At 36.1% G+C, this 14,583-nt stretch overlaps 1 protein-coding gene across 5 annotated transcripts in view; it reads left to right on the plus strand.

Moving 5' to 3' along the window:
* The window catches only part of Tei (teiresias), a 313,828-nt gene extending 302,632 nt beyond the window's left edge, over positions 1-11,196 (plus strand). For all 5 annotated transcript variants that reach the window (XM_070309187.1, XM_070309186.1, XM_070309185.1 and 2 more), the window contains 2 exons: positions 3,888-4,066; positions 9,133-11,196. In XM_070309187.1, the coding sequence (XP_070165288.1) occupies positions 3,888-4,066; positions 9,133-9,369 (416 nt within the window). In that variant the 3' untranslated portion in view covers positions 9,370-11,196. The remainder of the gene's footprint in view (positions 1-3,887; positions 4,067-9,132) is intronic.
* Positions 11,197-14,583: the final 3,387 nt, after the last annotated feature.

A 14,583-nucleotide genomic window follows, 5' to 3' on the forward strand; every position in this document is an offset into this window, starting at 1 on the left:
TAATAGCCTGTAAAAAAATTCAGTTTGTTTGTTTAATCACAATTTTTGCAATCTAATTTCAAATTAAAGATATTTATAAGCTATAAATAAACCTCCGAGAAAGAGAAATATCTCTTCAAAGTCTTCATTTTAGTCTAGTTTCTACAAAATTTTTTACTTTGTCCGCTTTCACAGGCGCAATTACGGCATGTGGATCATGCGTGGCATGTCACGCAGCCAGCACGCATTTGCATAATTCGGATATTAGAACGATGCCGTCATAAGTGCGTAAAAATATTTAAAAAAAAAATCGAGCGCTGATGAAGGGAAGCCCACCGTGTTCATATAGGAGCTCGTAGATACTCCCTCCGTCATCCTTGCGGAACAAAACAAGGGTTGACGGAAGGACGGCAAAAAGATTCGCCGCAGAGGCAACCACATTCAAGATATTCGAGCAATTTCAGCCGTAGGAATATTCATGAACGATGCTGTGGTTGCTTGCCTGTACTGTTCCGCTTCTATTCGCTCTATACAGATCATCCGGTCGGGAGCCTGCTCTACATAGCAGGAGATCCGTGCAAATGAGAGACCGTTGAGAATAAAAGGAGACGGTCGATGGACGATCGCTTGTCCTGAAGTGGAAAATGAGCCAAAAGAGAGAAGTAGTAATCGAGGTTAAACGACGACATTCACGCTTCAATTATCTAAAGTGCGTAGATAAAACCGATGATATCGTGCAATTTGTTATAGAAACTCCCAACTGTTTTGAGCATTTACTCGAGATGACGAAATAATCAGACACACGAGTGAACAGAAGACAATAATGTCCTTTTGTTTTCTTTTATACGATTTTCGCACAAATTTTTTGAAATATCTTGCATATATGTAATATGAAAAATTTCACAACTTTTTACATTAATAAATATAATTTTGTTATTATATTATTGAATCTAAAAAGAATAAGATATGTACAATGTCCTATATAACAGACAGAAAGAAGGGAGGAAAAGATAGCGGTATCAAGAAATAAATTATACTGGATTATACTGGATTTTGTGGTACTTTCTAAATTCGCTACTTCAATCGCTAGAGTAATATAGGAGTCTAATCCAGCCATAAAGAAAAATTCAAGGACATTTGCGCTACCACGCAAAGCTCTGAGCCTTGTTCTTGCCTAATTTATTTTACAAGTGCCTTGTCCAATTGAAGTAAAAATTTTCTTCGTGGCAAAAAGTCGAAGAAAAATAAAGAAAATCTTATTTTGTCAAGACTTCACAATCTCGTCTGATTTTCTGACTCAGAAACGCTAACTCGCAAAGCCGAGACTTTATCGCCAAACCTCTGTAGTCGAAGACGAGAGGAAATTCGAACTGTAGCGCGCGCCAAACAATTTGCGAAATCGCGATCGCCTTGAGGCTGGGAAATCGAAAACCCGTGATTGCAATTTGTGCGCGCGAGCGTTGTACACATCGCGGTAACATAACTACGGACTGCTTGCATTCTCGTACGACGCCAAGTTTCGATCGCATTGCATGTCTCACCGAATTGTTTCGCATAAATCAGCGGCATAATAATTCAGTTTTATTAAATCGTTATTCTAATTTATCATCAGATAATTGTTGATTACTGAAAAACTAATTGTATTAATGAATAAAGAAAAACGTTCTAATATAACAGAAATAAAATCGAAAGAGATTCAACTGTGAAGGATATAATTTTAGATTTTATGTTCGCACACAGTATGTAAATACGGACTCAAATCGCAAATGTTACAGCTATCTTCCGTTATGATTTTAGTGTTCCAAATTCCTTTCTATCTATAAATTTAAAAAATGTGTAAATCGGATACGGGTTGATATGAAAAATATTATATCGATATTTCCATGCCGATTCAACAGAGCATGTTTAAAAAAAATTCGAAACACGATATATTCAATAATTACAAAATTGAGATTTTTCTATATTAGAACATCAATTTTTGGTGATGCGTATTATCGTGTGTGCATTGTTTCATCTCGTCTCGTATTCATCTCGTCGTTAAATATCGATATAGTCAGTCTTTCGTACAAATTGTTTAATTTTGTTATCGTTTATTGATCATGGTCGAACACGTATTTGATTTTTCATTAACAGCTCTAATCGCGCTATATTACAAAATCTTGTTACTAGTTGCATCTATTTCAGACTCTTCTAATCCGTAAACACGCGACTAAAAAAGTGTAAATAATTCTTGAAAATATTTTTCTTAGACCTATTATGTTTTTAATTCTTTATAGTCAAGGTCTGTTAGCATCACAAAATTTTTATTAAACAAGAATCAATTCCCGATTCATAAATAATTCACACATTAAAAAACGCTATAATAAGCTAGTCTGTTATAAAATTTCGATATAATTCTCAATAATTACGATTTGCACAGTATTTCATATGAATATATAATCTACATGAGAGAAAGTCATACGGCATCGATTAAAAAGAGATACAGCGATCGCGTCCGCGATCGCATTTAATAATGACTCTTACGAAAGACGTCGGCTTATGTCACACAATCGATGCACATTCCTTTTGTTTTGTCCCCTATTACAGTCACCGAGACCATCTCTCACTATTAACGAGGCAGAAGGCGCCGGTAAACAGAAGAGAGCGGCAAATGTCGGAGGTGACAGTAGTGCTAATCGGCGATTCCCCCATCCTCCCTCCTCGGGTCATCCCTTGCACCGGAAGTGTCACCGAAGGTCGGATTTACGAGCGGGAACAGGTTTAGGAGGAGTCATATATTTAAAGTCGTATATTTCGGTTCCAGAACTTTTTTAGAAATTTATCGTTACAGTAATATCTATCACTGCGTTCGTAAAGAAGAGAGACAAGTCTAATTTTATACGGTCCATTTAATAATATTTAATCGCACTAAATCATTCGCAACTTTAAAATATAGATGAATCGATAAATAATTATAACAAACGCGATGTCACAGAAGCATATTATATGAGGATATTGCCTGTAAAAATATTGCGTTAATTGGATATGAATTCAATAAAAAATAAATGTGACAATAAAAATCGAAATCTTTGAAATGTTTAAAAAATATGCAAGAACGATTATTATCTCGCACGCTTTCTACATTTTCGTACATTTCCTCCCTTCCTCCTTTCTTCAGATAAAATTTTGAAAAACATTTGCTTTATCAGTGTAGATAGAAAATACATATATGTGACTCGAACAAATTCTGTATCCGTCATCACAACGTTATTCGGCTTTCGTTAATAATCGGTCATTATATGCACGTACATTAACGCTTTATATCTCACTCAATCAAAAACTCAGTAGCAATTTCTACCAAAAATATCGATTTAGTTTACGAAAAATGTTGTCTTCGATTGTGCTAAATATTATATTTTATTATCGTTGTGCAAGTTTAAATTTCTTCTTAGTCATCGATCAAAAAGTATCCGTCAATGATAATTAAAAAAAAGAAAGATTGATTGCACGCACGCGCGGATAAATTCGTAAAAACAACCGTGGCAAAATCGATTACGATGATATGTTATCGATCTGTATGTCGCTATGCCTTTCATCTACGATATACTAGCATCTATCAGTCCTGACTCGCCACCCTTGAATTTTAACATGCCAGAAACAACGATGGCAATGATGAATGCGTTGAAAAAGCACTATAAAAGACACTCTGGTTTACTCGACAACTTTAATAATGTATGTGCATTCTCGTAATCGAAATAAAATTGTGAAGGACCATTTAAATGGAAATTTACGCCGTTAATAAGATACAAAGCTTTTAGCAAACGCACAAAAAGTGCCTACGAAGGGTAGATTTATGATCGCGGTAGGAAGGGTGGCTGCGCCCCGATTCGACAAAGGTTAACCGGTTCGTCTGTTTATTTTCGTTGCAGGGCGACCCATGGTTCATCCACTAAGTCAGAGTGTGACGGCAAACGAGGGTGAGCCGCTGGACATTATCGTCGAGTTCTGCGCAGAGCCGAGTTACACGAAGGTTCTCTGGATATCGGAGGAGCGCGTGTACACACCGGATGCACCCTCTCACGACGGGGTCCGAGCTCTCGCAATCGAGGTGAATTTGCATGTCTTGCTGCATCAAACGTGGCTCGCATGTCTTTACAAGATTCCCTTACTCGCGTTCAAAGATTAACGTGAAATTCGGATTACATAAATATACTTGATTCGGAATTATAGATTATTCAGCAATAGATATACAATCCATTGAATTACAGTGCTTTATTGAATAGAAATAATTGAATTAATGGCCAATTTTCATTTTTTCTACGAATAAGAAAAGATTAAAAATTGTGAAATGATATTTTTGAGCGCGATAATTGTCGCATATTTGTTCATAATGCTTTTAATTGTAAATACATATATGTTAAATACATTTGTAATTTATCGCTGTAAATGATTGTTTATTTATCTCATAAATAACATAAAAATAAATATTTGATTACTTTTTTATCGGTATTAATTACGATGACTTAATATTTGGTCGGTTTGTTTTCCTCCGCAAAATACTTTTTTTTTTTTTCACGAATCTCTGTGAGCAAGTTAACTAATATTGCATTTCCCAAGCGCGTTTCATCAGTTATATGTTTCCACTTTACAGAAGGGAGGTAATTACAAATAGTGAAGATACAAAAATTGCGATTTGCAAACTTTACATGGAAAATAACAAACGCTCTGTAACAAAATTGCACAAAAAATACATTGATCATGTATTGTTTATAAATATTTATTTCTTATATTGTAGCAATATTTAACAGTTAAATATAATGAAATATTTCTTCAAATATTTTCTTTACCCATATAAAGTTTTACGCTATATCTTTCGTTGCACACAATATATATTGTATATACAACACTCGAGATACATAACTAATTAATATTTATATCACAATCATAGAGATGCAATACAATTATGATTCTATTATTAATTATGTATTAATATACAATGTATATCACTTTTTATTTATCAACATAGATTTTTCACTCTACTCAAAACTGAATAAAATAGCAAAATTGAAAAAAAATTCGCGATGCGACCTATTTTGAATATTCACCCAGATGATCTTTTTCTGCCAATGTCGTGTTTTTGCGCGCTACAAAAATGCTGCGCGAACATGTGATTTGCGCGCTCGCTTCACGTGAAAATCCGTCATCTTTTGTAATACGGACACGAATTATGTTTATACATCCGTTAGGGGATTACACGCTCCCCGGAGACCCGTTTATTCCTTTGACGCGAAAATTATGCCGCTATCCTGGTACGGACATTCGCGCGATATCAGAGATACTGCAACACGACTTGGCCATGGTAGGAAGAGAGAGAATGGGAGAACTACAATATGAGAACTAGAACAGCCATGATCGCGTTGCGTCGCGAAAACGCGCGCGCAAACGGAGGAAATGAGATGAGAAGGAATGCAGAGATATGGCATATAGTGACGGATATTACTACGGGACAAATACTACGGGAATATTATGCAAGGACCGGCTCGCGCGCACGATACATACACACGTTTATTTCATTTCCGCAGCCGGCAAACTTCTTTTTTCACGCCCGAGCGGAGACAAAATCCGCGAGATGGTTGCATCATAAAAAGGAGGGATTAACCATTTTTTTTTCAGTCCCGCCGGCAGGACCAGGCGGGCGCAAACAATACGACGAAGCTTTGCGAGGGATTTGCCGATGCACCCGATGTTGCATTTGTTTTTATTAACATTTGATCCTCTTCGCTCCGCTCGCGCAGTCTGATTTCGCGGTGCGAGTAACGACTAGCTTGGTCGATATCATTGAAAATTGCAGATTTTATTGGGAAGCGTGACGATGCGGGCGTAACAATACATATGTACATATTGATACACGCACAATGCTCGTAGATATAATGTTTTGGAAATATATCTTACAGATTATATGTATAAAACGTTCTCGCCCGCATTACTATCTATAGCGGGCTTCTCAAACAACGCGTGGCGAAATTAAAACAAGCATCGGTGTTAGCGATCTATGTAGAAGGGAAATATGATACGTATCGTTAGAAAATGATAATGGTTTTTAGTCATATATAGTTTTTTTTTTAATCGTCGAATATTGTGATAATATTATCGGATATTATTAAGACACGCGCGCTTTTTTCACGATATACTTTGAACGCAAAATATTTTCATAACACCGCTTTTATACACATATCGATTTTCTTTTTACGCAAGTACTTCAATTGAAAACTCTATGTATCCTAGAGAGAGAAGGAAAGATAGATACGTCCTCTCAAAAATTTTTGCATAATCATCAAATATTAAAAATGACTCATTTATTGTTGCATCGTGAAATGCGAAAATTGCAAATACATAGCAAAATTAATTGTAGCTAATAAAATATCTACATTTTTATAATCTAATTATTTAATATCAAGTGTGTGTGTATGTGTATGTATATAATTATTAAGTGCGGCTTTATTGCACACTGTTTAAACAAAAATGAAAAAATATTATGATTATATTATTTTACGCAAAATCATAAATATGTTTACTCTATTTCATATAGTTTATTTTTATTTTTAATTATTATCGCGAATAATATATTTTATATTGCAACCAGAAAGAAAAGTACCATTGACTATCTATGCTTATTTTATTTACTTAATATTATCTTTCTCGCATATATTTTTATGAATAAAATCAAATCCGAAGAAATTACAATTACATTATAACAGAAGAAACATAAGGATATATATATATATATATGTAAGCAAGGATATGTTTATATAACCGAAAGGGATTTTAAAAAATGTACAAAGACGGAAAGAGAAAAGAAAATCAGACTAAATCAAAGTAGAAGAAATCTCAAATATGTTATCAGATAAAAATAGTGAAAAGCTGAAAAATGAGAAACGAAAAGTAAAAAGAGCACGACAGAAACGAGATCAGAAACTCACGAAGAGAATAGGTTAATATAAGGTAAAGAAAACATTGAAAACCTCGATAGAAAAATCTCGAATAGGCAAAAAAGTAGAATATATTAGTAAAGAAATACTGAGTACAGTAAAAGCAAACGGACGACGGAATAGCACGAGAGAGCGAGAAGAAAAAAACAAAAGTAGGAAAGAAGTTAGAATGTGTTATCGAATAAAGTTTGAACAAACTAGAGAGAAAGAGAGAGATGTTATATGTATGAGAGAAGGAAGACGATGGTCAAACGAAGAAAGAGAAGGCACAAGGAAAGCCAAGATGTCATAAAGAAGACAGAGATGGAAAAATGCACACACAGAGATAGAATGAGATGCAAGTAACAAGAAAAGAAAGGGAGAGGATGCGGGCAGAACTCGTGAGTAGAGAATACAAGTAGAACAGATCGACGGATGGGGAGCACGAGCCTCCGGATGGAAGTCGAGGAAGGAGATGGGGAAAGGCTGAAACGCGAGGTTAAATGGAGCAAGAAACTGCGACTCCTTGCATGCGAAAAACTGGCGAAGACCTTCGCGACGACGACGACGACGACGAAAACGACGTCTGCTCCGAATCGCGGCGACAAAATATCACCGAGAAACGGCATTGGTCTCGTCGGTGAATGGCTCGAACCTGATTCAATTACGCAAACGTATTTCTCTTCGATCTCCGGCCGTAACCAATAAAATGGATGCGCGAGAAAAACATCTCCGGTTGCTTCGATATTAAAAGAACACAATGACAAACCGTGTATATTTGATCGGAACGAACGAAGGTCTTTTATGAAGTCGTATATATCCTAATGGTGTTTTAGAATAAGATGAAAAGCGGAAGCGTTGCATCACACTTGCCTCGATATCACAATAACAGAAAAATAACAAGTATATATATACAATTGTGACATTTATAATTGTTTCTTTTATATCACATACATCCAATATATTTCTCATGATTACAATTAGCAAAATATTTTTAAAATTGCATCTTTAGTAATGATAAAATGTACGCAATGTAAAAAGATGACACGATTAGCTATATATGTGATAAATAACTCAAGTTGTGCCAATAATCATCAAGAGATAACTTATTCTTTTTTTTTATCTTTTTACGAATCATTAGTATAACTTTCCTATTAGGGACAATTATTCCATAAACCAGAAGTTCTTTGGACCTACGACCGGCTTAATACGATTGATTTTTCCATGAACAAAGAAAGGAAATCGAAGAAAGAGGAGTCGTTATAGATACTAATGCGGGAAGTAATAAAACGTATTTTAAAGAGCAAGAAAGGATTGAGAGGGTGTGTGGACTGAGGAGGAGAGAATCTCTAAGTAAATAGCTCTAAGAAGGAGTCGAAAGTAAGATGGACAATTGAAGCGAGAACATGAAACGTTGTCGAAAGTTCCCAGTTTCCTCCGGCCGGAAATTTTACGTAAAAGTTTAATCGTAAAGACATAAAGAGACACCTCTGACTCGATAAGGGCATGACTCTGCACGACTGGATGGACGTTATCGAATCGCGAGTTAATGAGCATTATGCGATAAAAATGTCTCAGTTTAGAACGTGACCTGCGGCAACCAAATCTCAGGGATTTAAAACGCCATGAAAGCGCCATGAAAACGCTCTTCACAAAGATCTTTGCGAGCTCCGTCTCATCATCATGAATTGTAGCTGCCGTCGTTACCTCGGTTCAGTTAAAAGAAACTTTCGAAATTCTCTTTAAAGCGTTTCGACTGACATTTGGGTGGCGGGGGGAGAGGGGGAAGCGAGGATGGAAAGAAGCGACTCGATATGGGTCAATTTCAAGCAAACTTTTGTACTCTGTAGCTCCTGGGTTCAAATAAGAATTTCAGTTAACTTTTAGAGAGCCGTTTCCAGTCCAAGGATATATAAGTAAAATTATTATTTTTAGTAAATTACAAATTCGAAAAACACAGGAGTAATGGAAGCTCGATTGATTTTATGTTCAATCTTCTACATACGTTAATTCTTATTTTTATCTAATAATTATTAATTTAAATATGTATATTAGTATATTGATAACCATATCTCTATTTTATAAGCATGAGAAACGTGCTCAAAAGTTCTTCGCAATCTTGATCTTTCTCAGAAACATATATAACGAAATGTATATACTGTATATACGACGAAAAGCAACTTTACATATTCTTGACTTTTTGCAGGACGGCGGCACAAAATCGTGTTACAGGACGACATTACGTTTCGAGACGATTCAGTGGTCTCACGTGGGAGAGTGGCTGCTGCTGGTCCGTTCGCCGGAAGGGATCGCCGACGCTTCCGTTCGGCTCAATGTGACGCGCGCTTCCGGATACAGCCGTGCCCACGTCCGGTCAGTGAGTGTCACGTACCTTCTGCTCTGCCTGATCCTGCAAGCATTCCTGCAGGAACATCGTCGCTGAAGCGATACCCTGACGATCCAGGCGGAAGAAACCTCGGCGAAACTTCTGACGACGCGGAAAGCTCGGATATCGGCTTTTCCAAAATGATGAAGGGGCAAGTTTCTCTGTACATAATATTAAAATCCTCATTTTTCGACGAATATTTCCCCGCGCGATTCACGCGTTGACGAGACGCGCACTTGTCCAACATGCTACGACTTATGTATCTTTAATATCGCGAATTCAATAGAAATTCGATGAAGTCACTCCGCTGACACGCCTTCGGCGCGAATTACTACGGCCTTGGTGTTCCTCGGATTATGTAGCGAATTCTCTTGTTCTATTTGGACGATTCTAGATGACGCGTTTACACAAATCTTTACAATTGCAAAGAAGAGCGCGGCCTGCTGTCGTCGTCGTACGAAACTTTTAAGTAAGCTTGTTCTGTCGACCGAGTCTGTACGAACGAGTACCCATGCGATCGAGAAATGGTTAAAAAAAAAAAAAAAAAAAATTTCGATTTCTCTGGCCTTATACGAAAATAATGAAGGAGGAAAAGGAAGAGATCGGACGATACATATTTATATAGAGAGAAAATTTGTAAACTACGAATTCATGCGCGCTGACATTCGCGCGATATGCCGTACGATGTGTATATACTTGTATAGGTAAAATAAATAATAAGCCAATGTTTACGAATTGTGGAACGCGACGTTTCCGCATGTAGGGATCAGAACAAGAAAAAGAAGACCAATTTTTTTTTCCTTTTTTTTATCATTCGCGAATATTCTGCAAATAAAAGGGAGCGCGCGAGACATGGCTTGTAGAGGACAAATTCAAACGAATCGATTTTGTCCCCAAATTATAATCATTATAATATTGCGAAGTAAGCCCCTATAATGAAGTATGGTGAGCGATACTGCCTATAACAGTAACGAAATAATAAGGATTGAACGAACACGGTATGACACGACAAAGAAACAAAGAGATCGTCGCAAATCTTAATAAAGAGGATGTGCGGTCTCCCCTGCATGCCCCGAAACGAAAAATCGTGCTACCGGAAACAAACGTAATTGTGCAACGTCAAATATTCCCGAAGATAGGATCGGCTAAAAATTAAATAAATTGTTGTATATTACTTAGGTAAGTAGAATTTGATAGCGTGTATATAGTGACTGTAAATGCGTAGGTTTACCGTACGCCCGTACACGACGAATTATACAGTGTGACGCTGTTAGAGATATATTTATTATTCGTTGATATATTTTTATAAAGTTTTATTTAGCTATAAGTTCTCGTTCGCCTTCCCCCTCCGCCCCAAATCTCGTTCGCACGATCATAACGCTCGTTTCATTAGGCAGAGAGTAAAGCGGCGCTTTGAGTTACCAATTTTTCTCAACGAGAACCATTACAATAAAATACTATATCCTACGAACGTCCTAAATTCAATGTAGCTGTAGTTGATCGTGTGAGAAATATGGACATTGTTGTCTTTATGATATTTTGATCTATCCGATTGGGCGGGATAGCTTCTCGTCCCGATTCCGCTTCTTTCAAGCGTCTTTAACGTAATCTTTTCGTAAAAATTCGGTGGTTCCTAATTTTGTAAAAATAAAATTTGTACTCGGCTTATCGACGGCTAACGATAACCCTTATTGTCGGTACGTCCTATCGGCGTGCGCGCGATCGCAGTCGGTACTACCTATAGATACGAAATAAACATACCTGATGTCTTCACGTTAATTTAGTCTACTCGAAGAACCCGACTTGTTTTCAGATCGCTAAGGTGTTACAAGTAAGCAACGTGATGTAATCGTTGTACCCAATGACGCCTAAGAGTTCAATAAATGATATTTACAATAACGATGGTGTACTATATATGTATTTGAAACGCACGCTCCCCCCTTACGTTCTGCCATATTTGTCATATATTTTTTTATTCTATTTTTTATTCCTCAGTTTAGAATTCCTTTATATTAATATCTTTTATCGAAATCTAATATTAATCGATTTTTTACGAAGAATTTAGCGCGGCACACGTGTATCGTAATGAATAAATTCAATTTATTATTTACTCTTTTTAAATAAAATATTTTAAATTTAGATATTGAAGAAGTCCTTAAAGGTAAGTATAATCAATATTTTTAATATATTTGTCATTATCCGCGGGTTTTTCAACAGGTCGTCGCAATTATATTCGTTTGATAACTTCAAATCGCCAAGATTACATATCGTAAGCTTCTCATCGATCTGACAGAAGAAAGAAGATTTTGACGAATATAAAGATTACAAAACTTTAAAGGATTTCCCCGCCGGAATGTGTGTTCGTGAAAGAAACACGAATTGGATTTCTCTAATAAAATAAGTTGAATCTTAAAGCTTCGGATAAACTCTAAGTAGAGTAAACGCAGATATAGACGAATTACTTTCATAAAGAAATCACGTGAAGAATCCTTTTAGCCAACGTGGCCGACTTTATAGCCATTTCCTCTCAAATGGTTTTTACCCGCGGTTTGAACTGCGACATTTGAGACCTGTTTTCTATTACTTCTTATCCCGGCCGTTTCTTGTTATTCCGAAAGATTTATATCCATTTCTATATACGATGGAAATGGTATCGCATGCGTTCCTCGCTGGTTACGAAAATACACGAAACACTCGAGAGTAACTTGAATTTCAACAATTTAATTCTCTTCGATTTATTAATCAATAATTTCATAATTGTTTGCAATTTTTCATTGTTTATTGAGCTGTATTGATTAGTACAGAAAGCAGATAAATTCTCTTAATCTTAACCTAATATGTATTAAATTATATTTTCAATATTCTGTAGGAGATAAAAGTACCATTTGCTTAAACTCATTCATTTGGCATTAATATACTTTTCTAAAGCGTTCCTAAAGACTGGGTATTCGGGCGACAAATGCGGTGAAAAATACCTAATGACATTTTAATTAGCACGTTGATGTCACTTAACAATAATATCTCGCGTTAAGAAATGAATTTTCCTTTAAATTGCATACGTCAGATCATACTGCGTCATATCGCGCATCATATCTGGCAACGTTTCTCGCTAAATTGCGCCACGTTGGAATTCGGCGGCATTAAAATTGACCACATTATGCCTCACCGCGTATATTATATGTGTGTGTGTGTGTGTGTGTGTGTGTATACACATACAGTGTATATATGACGATGAAAATAATTTAATTCGCAATACCAACACGCAGCGTACCGTGGCAAATGCGCTAACCAAGTCACGTGTAACAGCCGCGTTAACTGGCGCGTATACACGTGCATATATTTCTCGGCTTAAATATAACGAGCTTTCGCTACACGAACGTCGTGGTGAAGGCAGCAGGGTGAGGAGGAGGACGAGAAGGAGAACGGGGAGATGGTGGCGGGGTTTCAGTTTGCAGGAAACCCGGAATCGTTCTGTCTCTTCCTTCGCGCGCGCGGCAGAACAATCCGGCTTTGTCTCGTAGAAGCGCGCTGTTTCCTATACTACCACTACCACTTGGCCGCAATTTCAGCTTTTCAGATATTGGCGGCAGATCGAAGAGGCCTGCGAGAGCGTGAAAAAAGCGAAAGGATCGTCAGGTCGCTTTAACACAACGATGGATTTCACGTTCAGTTAGCCTATCATTAATAATAATTACGCCGCCTGCAAGAAAGATGCGATTAATCTCGACGATTTCAGACCGACTTTCCGGAGTAACCATCAAGCATTCGTTCATTCATCGTTAACACATTTCAATGAATATTTCATAGACTTCTGCAATATGTCTCATGCGATCTTGATCTTCACTTGACGAGTACAAATGGCAATGCATAACTGAATAATTATAACAGCGACAACTCGCTTATTATTGGAGATAATGAAAAACTGCATTTCAAAATATATGCAACGCGCTCGTTGGCCGTTTAAAAATCAATGTATTAAGATGCTTAGGAAATTAATAAAAAAAAACATTAACGCAATGACATGACATATGAAAAATAAATTTTTTTTTACTGCTAATATATTTTTAGCACACAGTTTTTGAAGTATTTATATTTCATTCTTTTTGATTGATATATTGTTAATTAATAAATAATCTTCGACAGGAAAACGATAACACGCAGAGAGAAATGCTCGTGAACTTTCCTGTAAATTATGTATTTCTCGTGAGATTTAAAATTCATATATAAAGAAAATTATGTTCTGGATTTTTGTGGCTTAATCGGCGGCTTCTCGTGATCGCTCTGACTTTAATTTTACCAATCGGGGACGGGGGAGTCAATCTTCCTAATACATAATGAATCCCTACGGTCCGAAGCTCGTCCAATCGAATTAATGGCGTAGACAAAACTTTTTTCTATCCCCTCTCTCTCTCTCTCTCACATTAGGTTAATACCATCGCAATTCTATACATAGAACCACTCTGATTTGTATCTCGAAATTTCGCGATAAAGATTCTTCTTTCAAAAACAGCTCCATATTAAAATTAATGAACCTTTAACTTTTAATTCGTAATATAGAATCATTGATTAATTATACTACATCCTATATATTCGAAGTATCTTAATAAATAATTTTCTCGATGATAAATAAGTATTTTCAATTGTTTCATATGCTTTTGAGAACAAACCGAAATTTTTTTCTTAGACAATAACAGAAAAAGGTACGTGGTAATTCATAATAGACAATACAAGAACCATATATTACGAGCTAAAAGTTAAAATTCATGCTTACACACAATTGTTAATTTAAATATTTTCAAAAACTTTCAATTTGATAAAAATATATTGCATAAAATTAGAGTGAAATCGTTTGGCAAAGAATTTGTATGAATATGTACGAACATGTTTGGTGACATTTTTATTGAGATTTTCGAAAATCAGCGATTGTTAGCGATTAGTTGGACATTATTGGAACATAAAAAGTATATGAAACAATTGTTATAATCTTAGGTTGTTATTTATATTCTCCAGCTATTTAATCTTAAGCGTAGGCAAAACTGGATACAAGTTATGTCTTTCTTCTTTTGTGATATCTTCCTCCCGTAAAACTCTATAAAGAGGGACTTCAAGAGTATGCAGTTTAAAGTCTCGTGCTATCTTACCCGCGTACATCAAGATAGTTTTAACAATAAACTCCAAACGGCAATACATTGCATCATTACTCTTGAACGTTACGTAATAAAGAGAAGCAAGAAAAATATGGATAACACAAAGTTTGACAGAAAGTATGAG

The sequence above is a fragment of the Polyergus mexicanus genome, unplaced genomic scaffold, assembly GCF_030449975.1.
Source record: "Polyergus mexicanus isolate NDT 795.1 unplaced genomic scaffold, iyPolMexi1.0 SCAF_16, whole genome shotgun sequence".
NCBI lineage: Eukaryota > Metazoa > Arthropoda > Insecta > Hymenoptera > Formicidae > Polyergus > Polyergus mexicanus.